This window comes from Branchiostoma belcheri, unplaced genomic scaffold (assembly GCF_001625305.1).
Source record: "Branchiostoma belcheri isolate BF01 breed outbred unplaced genomic scaffold, Haploidv18h27 scaffold22, whole genome shotgun sequence".
NCBI lineage: Eukaryota > Metazoa > Chordata > Leptocardii > Amphioxiformes > Branchiostomatidae > Branchiostoma > Branchiostoma belcheri.
In genome coordinates, this window is record NW_017803713.1 from 846,608 (window position 1) to 869,211 (window position 22,604).

The window sequence follows — 22,604 nt, forward strand, 5'->3', positions numbered from 1 at the left end:
CCTGTAACTGTTCCGTTGTATAACTTTGTATTTGTACTTCCATTATATGTTGCCTATGTGTACTGACTATTTATGCTGTATTGCTATGCTTATTGATGATTGCTGTAAGTTATGCTGCGCTTTTGTTTTGCACAACGATAACAGTGTTGGCCTTGCGAGATGTGTTCCGGCTTAGGTTCTATTTCGTTTCTGTTTTGTATTGTATTGCATTGGTTTTATTTTCTGCTTTTATGTTCTCCTGGATGCCAGTTGAATTGACCAACTTTAGTTATTATAAGCTGAAATCGAGATGTTTCACTTTGATTTAAGATTACGTCAGTTGGTTTTTCTTCTGTAACGTAGTTAGTTAGTTAGTTACTTAGTTAAGCTAATGATGCGGGAGCATCATTACGTGTGGCGGGGGATGGTGTAACAGGCCAATTACTGCATTAGACAGTCTGGGGTCACGTGGTGAGAGCACGTGACCCAGACACGTCATTGGTCAAAGCCTGACCCCGCCTCCGCCATGCAAATGTCGCCCCGCCCTTCTGCGCGCACTATAAAATAGCGGGACGCGCCCTAGATCCAAGTTCTTCGCCTCTCGGAAGCTCCGTTCCAGCACACCGGTTTAGGTTAGTAGTAGTTTATGTAGTTGTCTTTGTCTTACTTTGGTATTTGTGTGTAACTTTGTAACTGTTCCGTTGTATAACTTTGTATTTGTAGTTCCATTCTATGTTGCATTACTTTGTATCTCATACCGCAGTTAGTCAATAAAGTCACATCAAATATAAATCGACCTGGCTTTGGTGTTACTTAGAGTGAGAGTCTAGTAACTTGTGCCTTAGAGTGAGAGTCTAAGGATTGTAACCGTAATCGTAACTGTAATCGTAACTGTAATCGTAACTGTAGACCAAATCCTACCCACGCAGAAAGACCGTTTGTTACATGGTTCCCACACCGGGAATCGAACCCGGGCCTTGGCGGTGAGAGCGCCAAAACCTCTGTTTTTAGTTCTCACTTTCTTGTAAGTCAGACGGCCGTCGCCCGTCGTCGTCCTAGCCAAATTTCCATTCGGCCACCACTTACCTGTGAACCGTCGGCATCGTCTTTCGCGGCGCCACACCAATCTCGGCGTCGCTTTGTGTCGCCGACTCTCTGTTGCATTCCACATTGACGTGTTTTTTTTTCCAAATTAGTACATGTTGTTTTTGCATTGTTGACGCTGTGTTGTAATCTAATCAAAACTTCCCCTGAGGTTTTTTTTTCTGCCCAATTGTTGTAACTATGCACATGTTTGTTCTGGGCACCGCTGATCACATTTCTGCGGTTTTGACATTTTTGGGCGTGTGGATGGGTAGACTCCGTTGTTGCCGTTCTTGATTACTTTGTTGTTCTTTCTAGCCCGGAGATGGTTACTGTCTTACTAGTATGTTCCGTCTTGATTGGATTGTCCGTTGATGAATTTATGCATTTTTGTTTGATCTTCTCGGATTGATTGTACTACTTGTAGGAAGTTAAGTCGCAAGTTTTGTTAAGTCGCAAGTTTTGTCTACTGCAGTTGGTGATGAACCTGTAATGTTTACCCCGTAACGTCTGTGTTTGGCCAGATTCACAATTCTTGTTTCTTGTTTTGTAATCCTTGTTTGATCTTTTTTTGTCGGTTTTTGGTAATTGTTTAATAGGAAATATCAGTCGTCGTACGTTAACCCTGTTGTTTGATCTGACCGCTCACCGTGCCCCTGTTTTGTGTCGGACATTGCAGTCTACTTTTGGTTAATAGTCTCTGTCGTTGTACCCTGTGGTTAATTATTTCAGGTAGACAATGCATATCGCAGGCCGGTGAGGTGGGCACCTTCTGTTTTCCTTCCTTGTATTTTGTGAGGCACCTAATCCTTTGCTTGTGCGGATTTAGGATTGTTTTTCTTGTCTAGTGTCGATTTCTATTCCTTGTCATCCGACTCATAATTCCACGTGGCTGATGTTGTGTTATTGCCCGTCCGTTGTTTTACTTGGTTGTTGCTAATGCAAAAATAGCCGGTTTAAATAATCAGCATTCATCTGTTAGTTTGCACGGGTCCTGTGTAACGTCTACAGGAATTGGTGTCAATTTTTACAGGTCTGTTGTCTCGTCTGTGGTTATATTTCAGTTCCGCGTACAATTAGATGTCGGAAATGAAAGGACAATTTGTTTTGGGTGCCTACCAGGGTCAGGGCATGATATGGTCTTCGCCTGGTGCCGGTATAAGGTCGTCGATACCATTTTCCATTCCAAATTGGTCCAAACTCTCGGAAGTGGATGACAAAGCACTCAGTGGTTTGGTGGTCGCAATGGGGCGAGCTGTATTAGAGGTGCAACGCACACAGCAAGAACAAATTGCAACACTGTGCCGACTGTTTGTGTGTTCCCTTAACGGCCTTCGGGAGCGTCTTGCCAGTAACCATTCCTCCAGTAGATACAGGGGCCCCAGGTCGCCAAGGACTCATCCATGCTTCTTGTGTAACCGACTTGGCCACTGGAAAAGACAGTGTCCTCTGAGATATAGTCCGGGCCATAAGGGCCGCAATAACCATCCACCATCTCTCCCTATCCGCAGCGACTACGACACTCCCGCACTAGCTGACGCGACCACCACCCACTCCGGGTCGGGACCATTAACCCCGCATGGACTTCGGTCCGCGGGACCCTTTTCTTCTTCCTTTCCAGCTTCACCTAACTCCGACTCCCGGGGGACACCAGTACTGACTCCGGTGGCACCTGTCCTACCGTCTGCGCCAGCGACCGACGTTCATGTCCCGCCACCGGTTTCTGTCCTGCTGCCGACGCCAGGGGCGGCCCGGGCCGAGTCTCCCGTAACGCCGCCTGTGCCTGTCCCGCGGACGTCAGTAACGCCGCCTGTGCCTGTCCTGCGGACGTCAGTAACGCCGCCTGTACCTGTCCCGCGGACGTCAGGGGCCGAGTCTCCAGTAACGCCGCCTGTGCCTGTCCCGCGGACGTCAGGGGCCGAGACTCCAGTAACGCCGCCTGTGCCTGTCCTGCCAACCACCAGTACGACCGTTCCCACCACCTCTCTACGGCGACGACCCAGCCCTCGTCGGAACCGTCCAGAACACATGAACACTTCCATTTCTGTACCGGACTATGTTCCTCTTAGTTATAGTGATAGCGAGACTGACCATCTCCACCCCAACGTATGCCAGGTAAATACAGATTGTTCTCAGGACGAGGGGCTGACTGGCCAGGGCCCTCCTTCGGATAGGCCGGGTCCCCGGGGGGAATCGCTCGAGGTGGACCCCTCGCCCCCTCCCTCGAGGTCCGTAGCTCACGACTCCTTGCCTAACAGCTGGAGCCCAGTCACCCACCTGATGTCATCCTTAGTTCGGGCCTTCAATCGCCCACCAAAACTGGAAAGTTTCTCTATCTAGTGTTATGGTTATTATGTCCATGTAACTACTGAAAAGTAAATTTTTCCTTTCGTCTGAGGTTCCATGTATGTGTAGTTGGTGACGTTCAAGTACCCCCTTGTTTTCCTTTTTGTCACGTCCAAATTTGGAACGAGAAACCTCTGCCACCCCACCGGTCGGTTCTATGTGAGCCTAGGGGTCTCTGTGGGTTCGCTTACCACGGGAGAGTGCGGGCGACTAGCACTCTTCCCGTCAGGGCCACCACTCTTTCTAGTAATTGTATGAGCATAGGGCAAGTTTCTCGTCCGCTTGACGTGTACCGCAGTATCACGCTGCTAGTCTCTTCCCTTGGGGTCACGCAAAACTCACCTTTTCCATCAACGGACCTCCGTCTACGGTTGGAAAAGTTTTCCTTTCTCGTTTTTTCTTTCACTGTGTATTTTCTTGTTGAATAAGATGCGGAAATATTTTCCCTTTTTCGATGAGATCAGGTATTCTATGGATCAGCAAGGTAGGAATCGTAGCTTGTTTTACGGCCAACTTCCCAGGGAGTTAGGTAGTGGGGTTGCCTCGTTCTTCTCCTCGATGGGTCCCGTTGTCCCTTCCGAACGTTGGGCGCTCCTAGTCCCCTCCCCGTCCTGCAGTCATGGAACCCCCGCAAAACACGGTGGGCTCCCGAGCAAAAACGCTCTAACTGTCTCGACCGGGTTAGAAATGGTCTGTCTGTGCTAAGTATTTTTGATTTGCTTTGGTTTTGAAATGATCGTCGAGACGTCGACGATCCTGTACTCTGGTAAGAGTTTGTTATATTAGGTTTGAAACTGATCGTACACGACCCTGGACTTTGGTAACTTTGGTATGATTGGTATGTCCAGTGGTTAAAACGATCCTGTACTCTGGTAAGAGTTTGTTATATTAGTTATGTCCGGTGGTCAAAGCGACCCCGGACTTTGGTAAACTTTGGTATGTTAAGTTTTGGTATGTTAAGTATGTTCTGGTGGTGGAAACCTGATCTGATCTGAAATCTGGTAAATTTTGATGCCTGTCAAACCGGTTGTTATTGAAATGTGGAGAAATAATTGTTTCCTTTGATTGCTGATCTCCTGCCCGATGTCTTATTCTCATGACTGCTTTGATGATGCTGTATTTTGACTTAATGTATTTGACTGATGTCACGGTGCTTACGTTGTATTTGCTTACGTGCCCGAATGATTGCGTCGCCTTATGCTGTAGCCTTTTGTGTACTCTGGTTGTTTTGCTTTAGACTGTATTTGATTATGTATTGCTTTGGTTAGACTGTATTTGATTATGTATGGCTTTGGTTAGACTGTATTTGATTATGTATTGATTTTTGCGTTGCTTATGCTGTATTATGAATATGTATATTGTTTATGGTTTTTACTGGTGATGGATTTTGAATATGTGTACTGACTATTTATGCTGTATTGCTATGCTTATTGATGATTGCTGTAAGTTATGCTGCGCTTTTGTTTTGCACAACGATAACAGTGTTGGCCTTGCGAGATGTGTTCCGGCTTAGGTTCTATTTCGTTTCTGTTTTGTATTGTATTGTATTGTATTGGTTTTATTTTCTGCTTTTATGTTCTCCTGGATGCCAGTTGAATTGACCAACTTTAGTTATTATAAGCTGAAATCGAGATGTTTCACTTTGATTTAAGATTACGTCAGTTGGTTTTTCTTCTGTAACGTAGTTAGTTAGTTAGTTACTTAGTTAAGCTAATGATGCGGGAGCATCATTACGTGTGGCGGGGGATGGTGTAACAGGCCAATTACTGCATTAGACAGTCTGGGGTCACGTGGTGAGAGCACGTGACCCAGACACGTCGAGTCTAAGGATTGTAACCGTAATCGTAACTGTAATCGTAACTGTAATCGTAACTGTAGACCAAATCCTACCCACGCAGAAAGACCGTTTGTTACAACTGGTTCACTGTGCGCTGAAGCTAGGTGTTACTGGTTCACTGTGCAGTGGACCTACGTGTTACTGGTTGAGTGTGTGCACTGAAGCTAGGTGTTCCTGGTTCACTGTTTATTGAAGCTAGGTGTTACTGGTTGAGTTTGTGCACTGGAGCTAGGTGTTACTGGTTCACTGTTTATTGAAGCGAGGTGTTACTGGTTGAGTTTGTGCACTGGAGCTAGGTGTTACTGGTTCACTGTTTATTGAAGCTAGGTGTTACTGGTTGGGTTTGTGAACTGGAGCTAGATGTTACTGGTTCACCGTGCACTGAAGCTAGATGTAACTGGTTCACTGTCAGCCGAAAATCGGTGTTACTGGTTCACTGTACAATGAAGCTAGATGTTGCTGGTTTACTGTGCAGTGGAGCTAGGTGTTACTGGTTGAGTGTGTGTACTGAAGCTAGGTGTTACTGAGTCACTGTGCACTGGAGTTAGGTGTTACTGGTTAAGTGTGTACTGAAGCTAGGTGTTACTGGTTCACTGTTTATTGAAGCTAGGTGTTACTGGTTCACTGTGCACTAAAACTATGTGTTACTGCTAAAACGGGGTCACAAACGTAAAGTGATTGTGACCTACATAAAAGTATACTTACATGAAAGAGTTACAAGTTACAAGTCACCATTCTCTTACAAAATGTCAACCAATCAAATTATTTGCTTCAACCCTACTATCACTTTCATATTTTGATGCTTCTACCTTATGTATCGACGTTGATAGTGTTTCATACTAAACAGCACCCCGGCCTATTGTCATTTGCAGCGGCTGTTCCTGACTCTGGTAAACATGGTACCTACCACGGCGGTGGTTACCTGGTGGAACTATCCAACAGCAGCAGCGCCGACATGGAACTGATAGATGAACTGCAGGAAATGGACTGGATAGACGACAACACGAGGGCAGTTTTCATAGAGTTCATAGTGTACAATGCAAACGCAAACCTGTTCGCGGTTTTGACGTTGCTAGCTGAGTTTACCACATTAGGGAAAGCCTACGGTCAAGGCGAGGTAAGGTTTTGAAATTTTACCACCACTTTCAACATTAGAATTTTCAGCAAATGAAAACTGTTGGTACATTTCTGTATTTTATGACGGAAACAAAAATCGTCGTCAATTCATGTAAATACTAGAAAGGCCAATATTTGCTTTGGAGCAAATACAGCGATGGGTTCACCACATTTTACGACATGGCAGGGAAAGAATGAGAAACACAAGGGAGAACAATGATTTACATTGATATAACTATAATATTAAGTAAAATACAACTAAAACAACAGTTGGATAGCTATTCCCTACTTTATTGGTTAGGATTTTTAATTGCATAAGGCAAACTGTTGATTTTCAAAAAAAAAAAACGTCCATGCCCCGCATTCCAATGCTGGAGCAGGAAAGCTTGAAATACCTACCAAAACACTTGAATACAGACATACTGTCAGTATGGAAATGCTCTGTGCAGGTGTTAATCAAGTTAAATCCCAACAGCCAATCAGCAAGAAATGCTCTGTGCAGGTGGAAATGCTCTGTGCAGGTGTTGATCAAGTTAAATCCCAAACAGCCAATCAGCAAGAAGAATAGAGGAAAGCTTCATGCCTATTGGTTGATGCCCTGCATTCCATTGTGATGACTCATGCCCNATAAATATTAGGGCCTATTAACGAAACAGTTCGGGTTCCTGATTACTATCATTTACATAATCGTTTAGATCTGTATAAAGATGGCGAATGTCGTCTGCAACTTTCTCATTTTGATCTTCTTAGTAGACACTTTTTTAAATATATTTTAGAGAAAAGAATTTTCTGTATGTTTTCAGATTATGGTGGTCCGGTTGTACCCGTACACCGCAGCCTGGGGGTTCGTTACGCTGGGATGTCACGGACTCTTCCTACTTATTACGCTGTATCTTACATTTACAGAAGGTAGGATGCGGCTAATTGTGATACTATACAATACATTCTTTAAGAAAACCAATCGAATGTTGCGTATCATAACAAAATAACGGAAACGTTGGACAATTAACTTGAACTTGTATGTTACGTTAAAGGCTGGTTATACCGGTTGTACAGATGCAGATGCAGACCTGTTTTTTTTCTGATTATTTACCTCAGTACATATCCTCCATATCAGTTATTTTTGCGCTAATAAGATCATTGAATATGTCATTAAGAGGATCAATACACTGTTACAGTAGCAAACAAGAATTCGTAGATCTCATACCTCCATGAAATATCTAAATTTTTGTAAATAGTTTTTAAATTGTCTCATTGACTATGGAAATAAGGTCGTACTTAGCATAATCTGGTTTAATTTATGGTTTTCTAAATTAAAATTAGAATATTTTTCGAGTAGAATTCCTCTCCTTTATCATGCTTCATCTCAACATGTAATCATTAATTATGAAAATGACATCCACATTAAGATAATATATGCATAGGTGTTAAAAGTAACTCTCTCTCTCCCAGCTACCTACATACCAAAAATGCTAAAAAAAACGTTGTTCCTATCTTGACTAATTGGCTTTTAAAGTTTTTACCAGAAACTAACTTGCAAACTAACAAGCTTCTAGGGAGACCAAACTTAAACCACTTATTCCTGACAGGATAAGCTATCTGTCACCAAAACATCAAGACCATAGCATGTTCAGGACAAAAGATACAAAAACTGGACGTTCTGCAAGGTCATCCACCAGGAAGCCCATATTTGACCTTAACCTTCGTCTTCCTAAGACTTACCTGCATACCAAATATCATCACAATCCATAAAGGCGTTCTGAAGTTACATGTGCGGAAACACACACAGACACACACACGGACACACACACAGACAGGCCAAAAACAATACCTCCATTTTTCATGGAGGTGAAAAAAATAGCTCGCTATGGTTATGGGTCATTTTTTCATACTCATTTATACCCTACTTTTTTATACCTTTACCTTTGTTTAGAGCACATTGAAGGTTGCATGAAACTGACTATTTTATGCAACACATTGACATTTCTTTACTTAAACCTCTCTATCAGCGTCAGTATGCGCCGCATACTGACGCTGGGAACGGAATACTTCAAGATGTTCTGGCGTGTAGTGGAGCTCGTGCTGTCCTTGTTGGCTCTGGCGGAAATCGGGGTTCACCTTTATACCGCCTACCTGATTCTCGGCTTCAACAAAGTTAGAGTCCAGGATAATGACAACAGTGGAGATCGTAGGTAAGGATGTGAAATATAACAGTGAATCTATGATAAACTATATCATTGTTACCCTCTATGTACAACTTTAAAACGATGCAACTCACTCAGACTTACATTGGAGATACCAAGCGCTTCTAGCTCTGCTTGACTGTTTCTAACAGTCAATTAGATATAGAAGTCCAAATATTACATGTGTTAATGGGCCTAAATTCTCCTTCTAGCTCTGATTGGCGGATGTGTTTCCGCCAATGAGATATAGGAGGTTAACATATAATTTTAATTTTCAAATAAATTTTTTTGCATTAGCATTTTTAATGTCTTATGGTGGTGGGACTACGGCGCACTGATATGTTAACTGTGTGTATTTACATGTTAATTGTACTTTTTTGTTGTGTGGCGCTGTTAACATTATAAGTTATAAACTTGAGCGCCACACTGTCCTTGTTATGTTTTGATGTCTTGATGAATAAAAAAAGTACATCTATGATAAACATTGAAATTTTACCTATGCATTAAAACTTTCTTCATGCCATTCACCACATTTGAGGTATTTCATTGCTATAGAATCCACACTCTATGTATCAAAGGGTACGTAGGTTTCACACCGTATCACAGAGAACTTTTCAGATTGGGAGAAGGCCTTTATCGCTCAACAATTGTGGAAGATACAATATATGGCAACTCGATTTACCTACTTTTACACAAAAAAAAAGTGAAGACAATGGAATATACAAGAATACTCTAATACTCTGACTACGAAACGGACGATATTATATTGTCAGTGTAATGCAATGCGATGTTTGGATGTTGTTTGTCCTACCTTCTATCGTTAAAGTATTTTGTTTCAGAATATTTAATGACGTTTGATTCGTTTCACCCCACAGATACAACAAGTACAAACAAGCTGCAAGCTGGGAGAAAATCAACACGTACATTCTCGGCTGGCTGGTCTGTGTGGCGTGTTTGAAGATGCTGTACCTCTGCCGATTCAACAAAAGGATCGCGCGTGGACCAAAAGTAACGAGAAAGGCACTGAAACCGTTGCTCAGCTTCATAGTTGTATTTAGCTTTTTGTTCATGGCGTTTTGTATGCTCGGGTTTCTGGCTCTCGGCTCCAGGCTGAGTCTGTACAGCACTTTCGTCGGAACCATGCAGACTTTGTTTTCTGTCATGCTCGGAAAAATGGACTACTACTCGGTAGAGTCGGCAGGCGGCGTCCTCGGACCGCTGATGCTGTTCTGCTTCGTCTTGTTTTTCCCCAACGTCCTGGTCATGATGTTTCTGGCCATTTTTGACGACGCCTTCCAAGAAGTCATCGAGGAGGAAGAGATCAGTGGGAAGTCAGAAAACGAGAAAATCAAAGACTACGCCGTTCATCTGTTTAGAAAGTTTGTATTGAAGAACACGGATGAGGAATTTTTTACTGTAAATCAGACATGTGTGACGGACATTGCCGAAACGAGAGACAGGCCTTCGGCTGAAACTGTTCCTAAAATACACATAAATGGAATATCAAGAATATCAGTGATGGATTCTACTTACGAGGCGATGGAAATGGCGGAAACAGACGATTTGGTACGTCCGATTTCATCCGCGTCATCAGTTTCAACTATTCACTGTTAGATTCTTCACATTCTTATAAACCGTTATAAATTATGCCGACTTTTAAATGTTGGAAAGATGGTTTATTCCTTAGATTATGTTTGCGGCAAGGTGAAAATCTAGAGATCGCTGGATCTTTGAGTAAGTTGCTGAAGCAATGGAAGGATCACAGCGGAAGGCAGGACGTATGTTTGTGGTGTGACGTCACAAAAACCATAACGTGAAAATTTCAAGCTTGTTGGCTCAAGTGTAATTGCATAATTGTGGGCCGATGAGCATGATAATAATAACTTTTATTGCGCAACAGTTGTACTGAGGGTACAAAGTATGGCATCTACTAACTTAATTAAGTACATATGAACTACATTTTCATAACCTAACTAATACAAAAGTGGATGGCTTGTATGAGATATCAACTTACACAATCGTTGGAGGATTTTCTAATATCCCTACAGTCTTTAATATATATATCAATATATATAGCATGTAGGGGTTGTCACATGATATGAGACTGAAACAGTATCAACGAAGTGCAGGTATTATGGAAGTAAGAAGCCTCTAGAAAAACAATAATTCTGTTAAATTGATAAGTGACAACTTGATTAATCCTTCCTTGTATTATTGGTTTCGCTATTCCTATGATAATTGATTATTCAAGTTTTTCGATACCTAATTTCTATTCCCTAATAAACCTCCCATAAACACGCAATTTAATGTTCTTCAAATAAAACGCTGTAGATTATATATCTGGTAATGGTAACTAATATAATAAGCTGTGATGAGAGCGGCGAAGATGATAAATATGATAATAATATGAATATGAATAGGATACAAGGATAACAGAATAACGTAAAAGTCTTAACAACTATTAGAAAATAAACTAATCTAGGACTTGAAGATTTATTTTCTCTTTTTAATGTAATTGAAGATAAATTCACATAATTTTTCTATTGTATGGTTATTACTGGTGACCGAATACCTCATTCTTTATTCTACCTTTATACAGTTTATCTAAGTGGATTGTTAAGAACATCAGATACTTATAAATAATACAATGACACAATACATACGTATTCGCCAATCTGTATGTAGGAGAGAAGATTGGGCGTCCTTAATTAATAAATAAGTGATATTGTGTATTGAACGTGTCACAATACATACTATGTCATATTAAAGGGGTAGCGTCTCCTACCGACAAGTAGGATACTGCAAGTATCGTTTAACAGCTAAAGAATAGTATAAGATGGCTTGGTTTTATATTGACGACATTGGTCAACGACCTTTAAAAATAAGACAATAATTATTAGGGTTTAAATAATATCCGTCTATAGGTGTCATCTATAATATTCTTTTGAATTCTTGACAATTAAATACAGTAAAAGATACACACAATCTGGTCTTTTTATTCATAGCCTTATGTAGCTAGATATTGAGAAAAAAGACAAGTTCACAATACACACAATTTATTCATTTCTGTGTTCTTTATCCAAGGTGACACTCATCGGTGATTAACCACTGCCATTCGGAGTGGCCCTGGGTGCATTCTTATCATATTATCATATACAATATTACATACCACTTACATACCACATACCCTTGAAAAGAGGAGGGAGGACCTAAGTTTGAAATTTGCCAGATCCCTTTTCCGTTCCCCCTTTAGACCCTGGTTACCCCCATCCCGTGAGACTATCCACATCAGAACATGCAAACAGACTAACCAGCTCACTGCCCCCCTCCCCAAAACAAATCGATATAAAAATAGCCCGATCCCTTATCTTACAAACCTATTAAACAAATATGGCACATAGTAAATCTCCCATGACCAATCCTATCAAGATTAGTTTTCATGTAACATGCTAAAAAATTATTATTTTTTACACTGATGATATTGATAACTTATTGGTTGATATTGCGAATATTGTGAAGCTCATTTTACGCACTTGCTTAGTTGTCTATATGTTAACTGTGAAATACACACTTGTTTAGTTGTCTATTTGTTAACTATGCAATATTTGTTTCTCTGTTTTTAAACACTAGCATGCAATTCAGTGCTACTTTTTTAGTTGCGCTGCCACATGCTAGATATTGTACTCATCGATCAATCAATAAACAATTATTATACGACAGTTTAAACAGTACCGTACAAAACAAGACAAAAACATAATTAAACGTGAAAATATCAAAATCGTTATCTATACTCGCAATTGGGTCATGACCTCCAAATCCAATATGGCGGAAGTTTGCTAGAGGAAACGCTGTGTTTGTTTCCGGGTTAACATGTGCAAGCAGAAATTTCCTCTTCCGGGTTGAGGTAGGAGAAGTTGAGGAAGTAAGTCAGCGAAAATAGATTGAGTGCACAAGAAATATATAATTACCTCTGCTATGTATGAAGATGATTGGCCAGCTGTTAACTTCAGCAAATGCTGAAATGTTTGAATTCATTTATTTAACCCTTGAAATTGACCAGATGACCCCTTTTCCCTGAGGATATAACATGGCAATATGCACTGAATTGATTGCTTTGTTTGTTTGTTTGCTTCGTATAACCGGTTAACTGCCTTTAGGCGTAACACACCAGTTTTGTACAAGCTGTGTAAGACGGGACTGTAAGGTTTGAACCACTCACACTGGGAAGGACCCCTACTTGGTGATAAGTGCGGTGGGTTACGTTCTGTGACGGGACCTCCATGTAACGCCCTATCCGAGGGACGTCCTTAACCGAAGCTAGGGACACATTCACACCTGAGTGAAGTAAGGAAAGTCGTGTCAAGTGCCTTTTCCAAGGACACAAGATCGGTGACCCGGACCTCTTGGTCCTGAGCCGAACACGCTACCGCTACGCCACACGCCCCACAATTGTGGTAGGGTTACAGTGAAACAGGCATTTAATTTTTTTTTTTCATTTAGTGGCCACTAATGTACATTTCGTATATTTCAAATTGTAGAATAATCAGTGAAGGGCCCTTGTTTGGCTGGATGAGTGGGCAGGTAACGTGGGTGATTTGGAATCTCTCAACACTGGGCGGTGCCGTAGTTAGCTATAGATGTGTGTACAGTCAATATATTTAGGGGTGTGCCGCAATTTAGAATGCTTTGTTTTTCGTTCAAAACGTCTGTGTACTATTCGCAACTACCCACTGCATAAATCTTATTTTTGCAATATGTAAACCCAGACCCTCGAGCAAATCTGTTTAAACCTTGTCTGTGTGTGTGTGTGTTTGTGTAGGGGAACCCCCCGCCCGTTTCTGCCGCATGTTTTGGCTGTCTCATTAGCAGTTTGGGCGTTTTGTATACGTATTGGTGGGAACGGCTGCTGAGACTAAGTTAACTACTACAGCGAGCGACTACCGTCTGTGTACAAGTTCCTTCAAAGACCGAAATGCAGCTACCTGTACACACTGAACAACTTTAACAGCACTGTTTCTCTCGAAAGGTACGTAGGCGTAGGTTTGTTGTTGTACTGATGAATGAACGGTCGGCCTTGACCTGCTGCGCTGACGTATGGTGCACACAACACAGCAAGGCAACTTGCGGAGTCGTTCTGAGGGCGCGTCTGTTTTCACTTAAATCTGGTTCATTGACAAGGAAAAATCGTCACTGACAAATTAAGCTGGAGTTACGATCGAAAGAGGAACTAAACAGATAGAACACATTGTTTGGAAACCGTTTGGGACAACCACTGTAATTAATGTCAACAGACGACGCGTGGCGTCGGTGGCGCAACGGTTAGAGCGTTGGACTCGGAACCAATAAGTCCCGGGTTCGATACTCACCGTGGCCCGACGTTGTGCCCTTGTGAAAGGTACTTTAGACGACTTCACCACCATTTACGGTGTCTAATTGTCTAACTGGGTGACAAAAACACCCTACGGATTTAGTGCGCCAATGTGTCAACATCAGCACATTTGCAACCAAGAGCCGTTAAATTATATTATAATTATAGACGACGCATGGACTCTTGACTCTTTCAGCATATATGGGGTTTATCCTTTTACGTCTCCTACTACGTCATACTGGGTCCCACCAACGCGTCCCAAATGTTTGTTTGTGTTTTTCGGGGAATACCTCTGAGTCACTCAAAGGAGGAAACCGTTGTGACTCAGAAAAGCTGCACACCCTAACAGGCACACTTTACCAGGTACGCGTTTTCTTGCTCATGAAACCTTGTGGCCTTATGATGTACACGAAATACATCAAGCTTGAACCTACTTTACCACCAAATGAAGAAAATAGGAAGAAAACTTTCTACCAACGTATATTCTACTGAAGGAAGCGTGGCATCCGTATTGCTGTGTTTATTTGCAGGCAAGTGGAAAAATCAGTTTTCCGGGTTTAAGAACGTACTAAGCCTTTGTCCGGGTACTAACTTGAGGAAGTCCAGCGAAAATTCACCGTCAGTAAACTTGTCCGCCAGAATTATCAACTCTACTAAGATTGGAAAGGCGCCAGTACATGTATATACTGGTAGTTTATTTATAAGGCTATGTGCATTGGTTAACAGTCGAGGTCGGGGGCAAGGCAGTCGGCTGTGGTTTTAATAGCTGGTGTTCGGCTGCGCCAGCCGGATGTTTCAAAATGTTTTACACATACAGGTATAGAAGAGAGGTTCGGCCTTATCTTCAAGCAGATCTACCGGTTACATGGCAGTACGATAAAAAGAAAGGCACAAAGACTGTAACTCATTCCTTCACTACACCACCCGGCTGTACAATAGTTAAATACAGGCTTAGTGTTTTTCGTGTTTCATGTCCTATTCGTGTATCCGTATGTTAGTAAATGCCCTGTGTTTCTTCTTGTGTCCTTAAATAGAAAGTCCACGCAATTCAGGAGAAGTGTGTTCGTACTCCTGCTACACTTCTGCTATGTTGATTTATTTTATGACAAATTAAAGTGCATTGAAAAAAGGTTCCGACTGTCATGCCACTGCTTGGAGATTAGGTTTGACCTTGGTTTGCTGTTGGTCAACTTTGGGGGTAGTATATGTACGTATATAGAGAGACAGAGAAAGGTATACGTAGGCGTTGCCTAAATCTGGTCAGACTGCTTGTGAACACACTTCATCAGCCAACCTTGTTTGGTTGGTTGCCAGGAGATGGCCTTGAATGTGTGATAGGGGCTAAAAGTCAAAGTTATAGTAAGGCAAAGATCCTGAAGTTATAGTAAAATGGATATAGTTATCCATTGGGTGTCTAGTTTGTATCTTTCAAATCGTTCCAGGATAACCAATAAGGACGTCTGTTGTTTTCACGGGAAGAGTGGGAGGGTAACGTCACTAAATAGGAATTTATCACTATTGGGTGGGTGGCACTTTAGCCGGAGGTTGGGTTGGGGTTGGCGTAAAAATGTCACCTGTGCAAAAACAAAAGCCCAAACCCAAACATTTGTACGGTCAATAGTGGTGTGCCACGAAACCATTACCAAACTTCGTGCGTTTAGAATATCCTCCTAGCAGAAGTTTCATTCGGTGGTTAAGAAGGCGACAGTGTTCAGAATCCCGGCCATTCCTTGTAATATTACCCGCTCCAGGTCTCCGTTTTGAGAGCACTGTCAGGTTTGAAACGTGCACTAAGGAACTGCACCGCAGACAAAAACGTGTTTTTATTCCAAACAAAATCCAGACCCACAAGCCAACTCAAATTGAACCTTGTGTAGGGGAACCCCCGTTTCTGCCATGTTGATTTGAGGCCCTGTATATCAATAGCAGCCGGGGTGTACTTTGTATCCGTGGTGGTGAGAACTGACAGCAACTCTAGCGTCTGCGTACATGTAGATCCCTGTAGGACACCGACATGTAGCTGCACATGTGTGTTAACAGCAGTGGACAGCATACAGTGCTGTTTCTCTAAAGGTAGGGCGTCGCTTTTAGTTGTACTCAATAAGAGATCAGCCTTGACCTGCTGTGCAGACATACATGTACAGCACACACGGGCGGTGTAGGTTTCAGGGTCATTCTAGGGACGGGTCTGCTGGTGTATTAAATTGCTATTGGCAAAGAAAGTCGACACTTAAGATGGATACGCCATTAGAAAGGACCTATTGTTTAGAAACGCCGAGACAGCAACTAATTAATCTCCAAGCAGAGGTTTTGGGGCAAGGGGACTCCATATTGGCTGCCTGCCGTATCCATTGGCCTCTTGCCTCTGGCCAGTGGTTACAGAATTCAGTCAAATGGATACAGGCGGGCAATATTTTGACTCCCCTGACCTGACGTTTATGTCCACGTTCAAGGTTCAAGGTGACCCCACGGGATTTGTTTGAATCTGTAATTAGCAATTGTTGTCGATACCTAAGATCAGACAACAACACCTGGGCCTCTTGAATTTGTCAACATAAATGGCGTTAATTCTCCTTGGCATAAACCCTGCGAATGTGTGATTGCTAAATATGGTGTGTGTGTGTGTTTTTCTTTTACAATCAATAACAGTTCAGACATTAAAACCTCTCTTTTTTATTGTTTTGGCCTTTCCCCCAAGGTTCAGACTTTTTTGAACCTCCCCAACCCCCGGTTTACGTTGAATTATTTTGTAGTCACTTCCCCACCCACCCCGTCGCTTTCATGTGGAATATCCCAAACATTGCCGTTGCTAGGAGGGTTTGAGTTACTGAATATGTGTTGATGAGGGCAAACACGTAAAATGAAATAAATTACTGGGGACAATCGCACCAAAAAGAGAGGAAGCTTACAAATTCTTACCCTTTCTTTCCCGTTCTTTTTGACATTCAGACATGTTAATTTGTCGTGACGCATTTTGTTCCACACTCGCTTCATTTACAGACAGGTGTTCGTGTATCCGACTAAGTTTAGAACGTTCCTAATACTCATCTATGATTTTGGACAGCCTGGTCATTTGTTTGGTAACGCATGTGTTTTACAAAAACGATGTGCACAAACATAACGTTCCTTTGCTACAGCAACAACAGAGTATCGCATTCGTGTATGTAAACATCAGCCAGCTAGCTGCAGCCAGCTCGATGGAAAGGGGGATTCCCCGCTCCGAAAATAGCACTGGGAGTTTTTTTTCCTCACAGCTCGCGCTTGGTCAAAGGTCACGAAAGGCAATTGTCAGTGACAATCCATATGACATAAATTTCTTTATTCAAGTCACGTTACATTAACTAGAGTCATACGATATTACCATATGTACCTTGCTCGGTCAAACAAAACAATAAGTATTGTGTTTTCTTTCATAATGTTAATCGAGTTACAAGAGTGTAATGTATTTCGTCATCGGGAATCCCCATGTATTAAAACATTCTAGTATGTTCTGAGGACCTCATCGTCCGTTGGCAACACAATTCAAATCATATCTGATGAGCTGTATTATAATATTGTACATTCTGGTTTCAGAACAGAACGCGGTGTGTGTAGCGGTCCATCCAAGCTGTGTCGGTATCATCGGAGTATCTGACTGCCGCTGCTGCGCATGCCGTGGTCTCCAAATGGATTCCGACCTGCTGGAAGACTGCAAAAACTTGAACACGTCAGAGCTCCCACCACTCGTTCTCATCGATGGAGAAGTTCTAAATCTGGACCTATCCATGAAACAACACTCGGACATGCAGCCGTTGACTTCTCTAGAGCACGTTGAGGCCCCATCTACTTCTGTTAAAGAAGAGCCGGAGGAACTGCAGCAGTGTGACCAGGAGGAAAAGAGGGATGCCGTAGTGCCGAACTTTGAGATGCTGAACAAGCCGCCGGACAGTGGAGTACAGAGACAGGTAAAACTGGGAACTTACGTTTTGTTTTTTGAAGGAATAGCCGAAAGCGAAAGGTAATTATGACGTGAGGTCGTGTGGCGCAGCGGCAGAGTGCTCGACTCGGAACCAAGACGTCCCGGGTTCGAGTCCTGACATGCCACCGATCTTGTGCCCTTGGGAAAGGCACTTTACCCGACTTTGCTTACGTCGCTCAGGTGAAAATGAGTACTGTACATGTATTGTCCCCTGTGTTGGTGGCAGCATTAATATAAGTTGGAAAAACTTGAGTGTGCCGTCACCACGTCTTGTGATTACATGTTGGAATGTATAAAAAACATTATGACGTCTGCAGGCAACCAGTAGCTGTTTAGTAAAGCCCCTGCAACACATAGCCGAAATGGCCTCCAGAACCCTAGCCACCCCCCACCCCACCTACTTGCGGCTGCGGCAACCGACTGATTAAAATTTTTAAACATCTAGCTGTGGGTGGGAGGTTCAGTATGTCGGGAAGTGGTTGATGGTCAAATTTGAATCAAATCTTACTCAAATTCGAGTCAGTTGAAAAATAGAGGTAGTGCCCTGAATTTGGTTGGACTGCTCCCAAATTTTAGCCAATCTTGAACGGCTGGTGCTCTGGAAAGTTTTTGAATGTGTGACAGGAGCTTAATTGAAAGGCAAGTATGATATGCGATGTTCTAAATGTTTGGTTATAAAAATAACTGAGAACAGGCTTTTAAAATCAAAATGGAATCAAGCATGGTTATCCTTTTGTTTCATCCACACGTACCTTGTTAAAACTCGAGAAGAAGTTTAACTACACCATTTTGCTTCTTCTTCTAATTGAAATTCACATAGATATCAGCAAAAAATATAACTCAGTTCTTCAAGATGGTACGACGTAACCCCCTAACATTATGTTCTGTGTCAGTAGGGAAGAAGTAAGACTACAGGGATATGGAAAAAGGAAAACACATCTTTAATCTACTAGCATGGCGGCTGGCAAATGCTACTCGTACGTACGTAATTGGATGGAGGTTAAAAATGAATCTCCTTGCAATTGTTAAATGGTTCTAAATGAAGTTCGGCGAATTAAGAAGGGGCAAAACGTTCTGAATGTGTCAGGATTTTTTCGGCCTATTCCAAACTTTAGATCTTGCTCAATATACACAAATTGTTACATAGAGTTATTTTTGTAAAATTTCTAAAGCACTGGTTTTGTGGCTTACTGATGAAATTCCCGCTGCACTCCAGCTTTAAATTACGGTGTTAGATCTTTGGTAGTGAGATAAAGAATTAAAATAATTTTGAGCACGAAATATGACGTGTTTAACTCCTACCCTGGACACCGGCGTGTTCAAAAAGTCCGACTCCTGAAACTGAATCCATAATGCACCGAGAAAGAGGAAGTGAAACTGTCTGGAAAGTACATGCACAATGTCGGTCAACGGTTAACGTCCGAATGGGCATGTACAGACAACCCCTTTGTTACACGTTATTGATCGATTATGGAGGTATTGTTTTCGGTTGTTTGTGTACGTGTGTTTGCTGTCTTGTCCCTTGTCCTACGGAGCCCAACAATTTTTTTTTTGCACATACAGTACCCACTATATACACGTATCACTCTATATAGGTACGATTTGGGTGTATTTCTCGTGCAACGCATCACACCGCAGCGAAATGCAACGAATGTGGAAGTAACTATGCCATCACAGGGCAAAAAAGTTGGGGGTCTATGACCTAATTAAGACATGAGATTATTGAAAAATATTGTGCCAGTAATGCCAGCAGGAAAAGGGGTAAAATGCAATAGAGTGTTAGGGAGGGACCGCAGATTGACAACAAGTTTCATTCACACAGTTCTTTGTGTATGCTGTGCTGTCTGTGCATACATTTATGTCAGTTGATGTCAAACGTTATTTTATCTAGTCAAAATACTATGGACTTTTTTTTGCAGTCTGGCTACAAAAGTACAATGTTGGCCAGAGTCCACGGAAAAAATAACCTCACAAAATCACTGTCAGACTCTGCAAGTAGCGTCCACTTCTAGATCTTTTCGTCAGTAACCGACGAAAGTACTATGGATGCTACTAGTTTCCAAAAATTTCCAGTTCCTCGAGTAACAATTTCCTTTTGCACCTTCACTGAACTTTTAAAATCAGCCGCTTGTAAAATTACAAGTCTATAGTCACGTGCCCTGTGTTGCCCTTTGACCTATTGGTCAGGTGACTGGTATTGTTAGTAGCTGAAGAAAGATGGCGGATGCCGTCTGGAAACTTCTACGCTTTTAGATTAATTTTGTAGGGGACAGGACACCAATTCTAGACCCCATTGGAATATTATGTTAAAACTACAAGTACTGAGCTGTCAAAAAGCACCTACTTGTGAGTTTTTAACTATTGCAAACTCATTTTGACAGGTAGTTCAACTTCCAAATTGTCCAATTTAGTCCAAAAATTTCACATTTTGACAAGCGATAATAAATACGATCCATGGAAACATTGAGATCATGACCTCTGACCCCCCTGTACACCACCAAAAACAAAACAATGACACTAATGCTTTTAGAGCTCTACCAGGCAGCCAAAACAAGTCTATGAGCCAGTTTTTCAACTAAATAGAAAAAGAAATAACTCTCGAGTTGGAAAATGCCAACATTTATCCACACATACCAAGAAGAAGGCTGTTTTCAGTTGGTTTGGCTGCATTCACTTAATAGTGACCTTTGCCCTGTAAGTCGTGTGTCTCGGTTTAAATCCATTTCGTTACTACAAACCTATGTATTTGTCTTCTTAAATATACCTAGTTGAGTGAAGAAGATGAAGAGAAAGCGAGGACGCGCAGAGAGAAGAACAGAAAGGCAGCCGCTAGATGTCGTCACAAGGTCAAGGAGAAGGCGGAAACACTCAGGAAGGTAAGGCCTTACAACGGGATGGTCTTCTGTTTAAAGTTAAATCGTAAAATGTTCCAAAACAAGGGATTGTTCTCACCTAAACTACTTCCCAAGTGGGGTGAAAGAGGCTACATGTATTTACATGGGGGATGTCATCGTTTACCAGATAGCTTTGACCCAGTGTTGACGTCACACTTCAAAGAAGCCACGTGACAAGGCACACTGGGTCAGTCTATTGGAGAAGACTAGAGTGACTGCTCGATAGCTTTAGACCGGAGAACAATCCCCTGTGTTGGAACAATAGTTATGATTTTAAAAACAACAAACTACCAACACAGATGAATAATTTATTGATAAGAACTGTTGCGCGGACAATTCCATGATAATAGTACAAAAAAATAAACATATACCTCCGCCCAGCCTTCCTCTTGATAGTTATTCTGGGAGCAGGTATACGCAATACAAATGAGTCTTGTCACAATCAATATTAATTATTATATTAGGAAACAGCAATAAACTGTAGATGAGCAATGGTATACAGTGTAGTTTTAAATAATACATAGGCGTTTTCAGTATTAGCGTTAGAATGTTTTACGTCATCTAGACCACATATGGTCAGCTCATTTGGACAAGAATATGTAATAAAAAGTATGTTTTATGTATCTATTCATTGACATTTTCTAAATCATAAAAATACAAATATTACCTCCAATTTGTTACATTATTTAGAATAGATCATGATTAAGGCCCATTCAAAGTGATGAGTATGGTGATGACGAAGTTTACATCTCGTTCCCATGCAGAAAACACTACATCTGGAGAACTCGAACTCAGGGTTACGTGCGGAGATTGGCCGGTTGAAACTAGAACTGAGAAATCTCAAAAGACAAGTTGTCGAACACATGGAACTGTGCCACAGTGGAGACTTCTCGCCTCTAGAGTTGCAGGAACTTTCCGAGGAAACCTGAGATTGGCAATGATCCACCAAACTCTGTTAACCTTCCGCCATCTTGGATTTGGAGGTCATCAGGAGACATATCAGAATAACGTGCTAGAAGCTGGCGATTCAGACTTATGTGTTTTTATTACCGATTTGTGTAAAGTAGAGTTATATAACGCTAAGTTGTATCATGTTAGATTTGTCGGGGGGTTGAAAATGATGAACAATTCTGTATATATTAAAAGTTAAAAGGTCATAAAGGTTGAAATACATTTAGTTCATGGCCAAGTGATAACAAGTTATATGGGTAGAGTGAATTATATATATATATATATATATATGTTACAATGATGTTTGTTATTATGCTTTATTGGTATATGTAACAATTGTATTACGCATGTGCATGTTCAGCAAAATTCAGTTCAAGAAGTTTTACTGTAAAGAAATGCAAACTGTCAATCTTTTTAACAAAGCAAAGGTTGACTGTATATATTAAAGTGTAGACCCGACTTAAGTCATGACAAGTAAGTAGACATATAGTTGACTGCTATTCTTCTGGTAATGTTAACAGCTTGTTTGTAGGCTTGCTCCTTGTAGTGTAAGATGAAATAACCTGGAAATACCCTAAATACACGAACACGTTACCGAATAGGGGTTTTCCGCCTGGTACATTCTAGCCAGGTATTCAAACACGTTGCAATAGCTTATCAGGTTCCCTTATTCAGACAATGGTCAAATTACAATTGGTTTGGTAAATTTTTGACAGTCACGCACGCACACGCACGCTTGCCTTAGGCACACACACATGCACAAACACACAGGCACATACACACGCACACATTATTACACACACACACCCTCAACACACACAAACATGCAAACATGTATATATTAGGTCAGAGAAAAATGGTTAAGGGATAGGGGATACAGTATGCCAGT

General features: G+C 41.7%; 3 protein-coding genes across 4 annotated transcripts in view; all 3 read left to right on the forward strand.

Annotated features, from left to right (window-relative positions):
• LOC109470112 (polycystic kidney disease protein 1-like 2) overlaps positions 1-3,402 on the forward strand; it is a 19,884-nt gene extending 16,482 nt beyond the window's left edge. The window contains exon 18 of the mRNA XM_019768895.1: positions 2,684-3,402. Coding sequence (XP_019624454.1) covers positions 2,684-3,402 — 719 coding nt within the window. The remainder of the gene's footprint in view (positions 1-2,683) is intronic.
• A 4,975-nt stretch (positions 3,403-8,377) lies between these two features.
• LOC109470114 (polycystic kidney disease 2-like 1 protein) lies at positions 8,378-11,821 on the forward strand. The gene is made up of 3 exons (XM_019768896.1): positions 8,378-8,553; positions 9,420-10,110; positions 11,798-11,821. The coding sequence occupies exons 1-3, from the start codon at positions 8,378-8,380 to the stop codon at positions 11,819-11,821; spliced, it is 891 nt and encodes a 296-aa protein (XP_019624455.1).
• Positions 11,822-17,510: 5,689 nt separating this feature from the next.
• Positions 17,511-22,298, forward strand: LOC109470310. Of its 2 annotated transcripts, none has more exons than XM_019769225.1 (2): positions 17,511-17,856; positions 21,529-22,298. In XM_019769225.1, exons 1-2 carry the CDS (start codon positions 17,578-17,580, stop codon positions 21,691-21,693), a joined length of 444 nt encoding a protein of 147 aa, XP_019624784.1. In that variant the 5' UTR covers positions 17,511-17,577; the 3' UTR covers positions 21,694-22,298. The 2 variants fall into 2 exon arrangements, 1 of the variants encoding a protein (XP_019624784.1); XR_002140242.1 differs by lacking the exon at positions 17,511-17,856 and adding an exon at positions 20,646-20,746 and having other exon boundaries at positions 21,529-21,596.
• Positions 22,299-22,604: the final 306 nt, after the last annotated feature.

What these genes read in the sequence shown, in the direction of transcription:
- LOC109470114 (XM_019768896.1), top strand. Translation starts at nt 8,378, where the DNA reads ATGCGCCGCATACTGACGCTGGGAACGGAATACTTCAAGATGTTCTGG. An exon ending in GACAACAGTGGAGATCGTAG is followed by an intron (nt 8,554 to 9,419) that starts GTAAGGATGTGA and finishes TTCACCCCACAG; the next exon opens with ATACAACAAGTACAAACAAG. An exon ending in TGGCGGAAACAGACGATTTG is followed by an intron (nt 10,111 to 11,797) that starts GTACGTCCGATT and finishes TTCCCCCTTTAG; the next exon opens with ACCCTGGTTACCCCCATCCC.
- LOC109470310 (XM_019769225.1), top strand. Translation starts at nt 17,578, where the DNA reads ATGGATTCCGACCTGCTGGAAGACTGCAAAAACTTGAACACGTCAGAG. An exon ending in ACAGTGGAGTACAGAGACAG is followed by an intron (nt 17,857 to 21,528) that starts GTAAAACTGGGA and finishes GTTCCCATGCAG; the next exon opens with AAAACACTACATCTGGAGAA.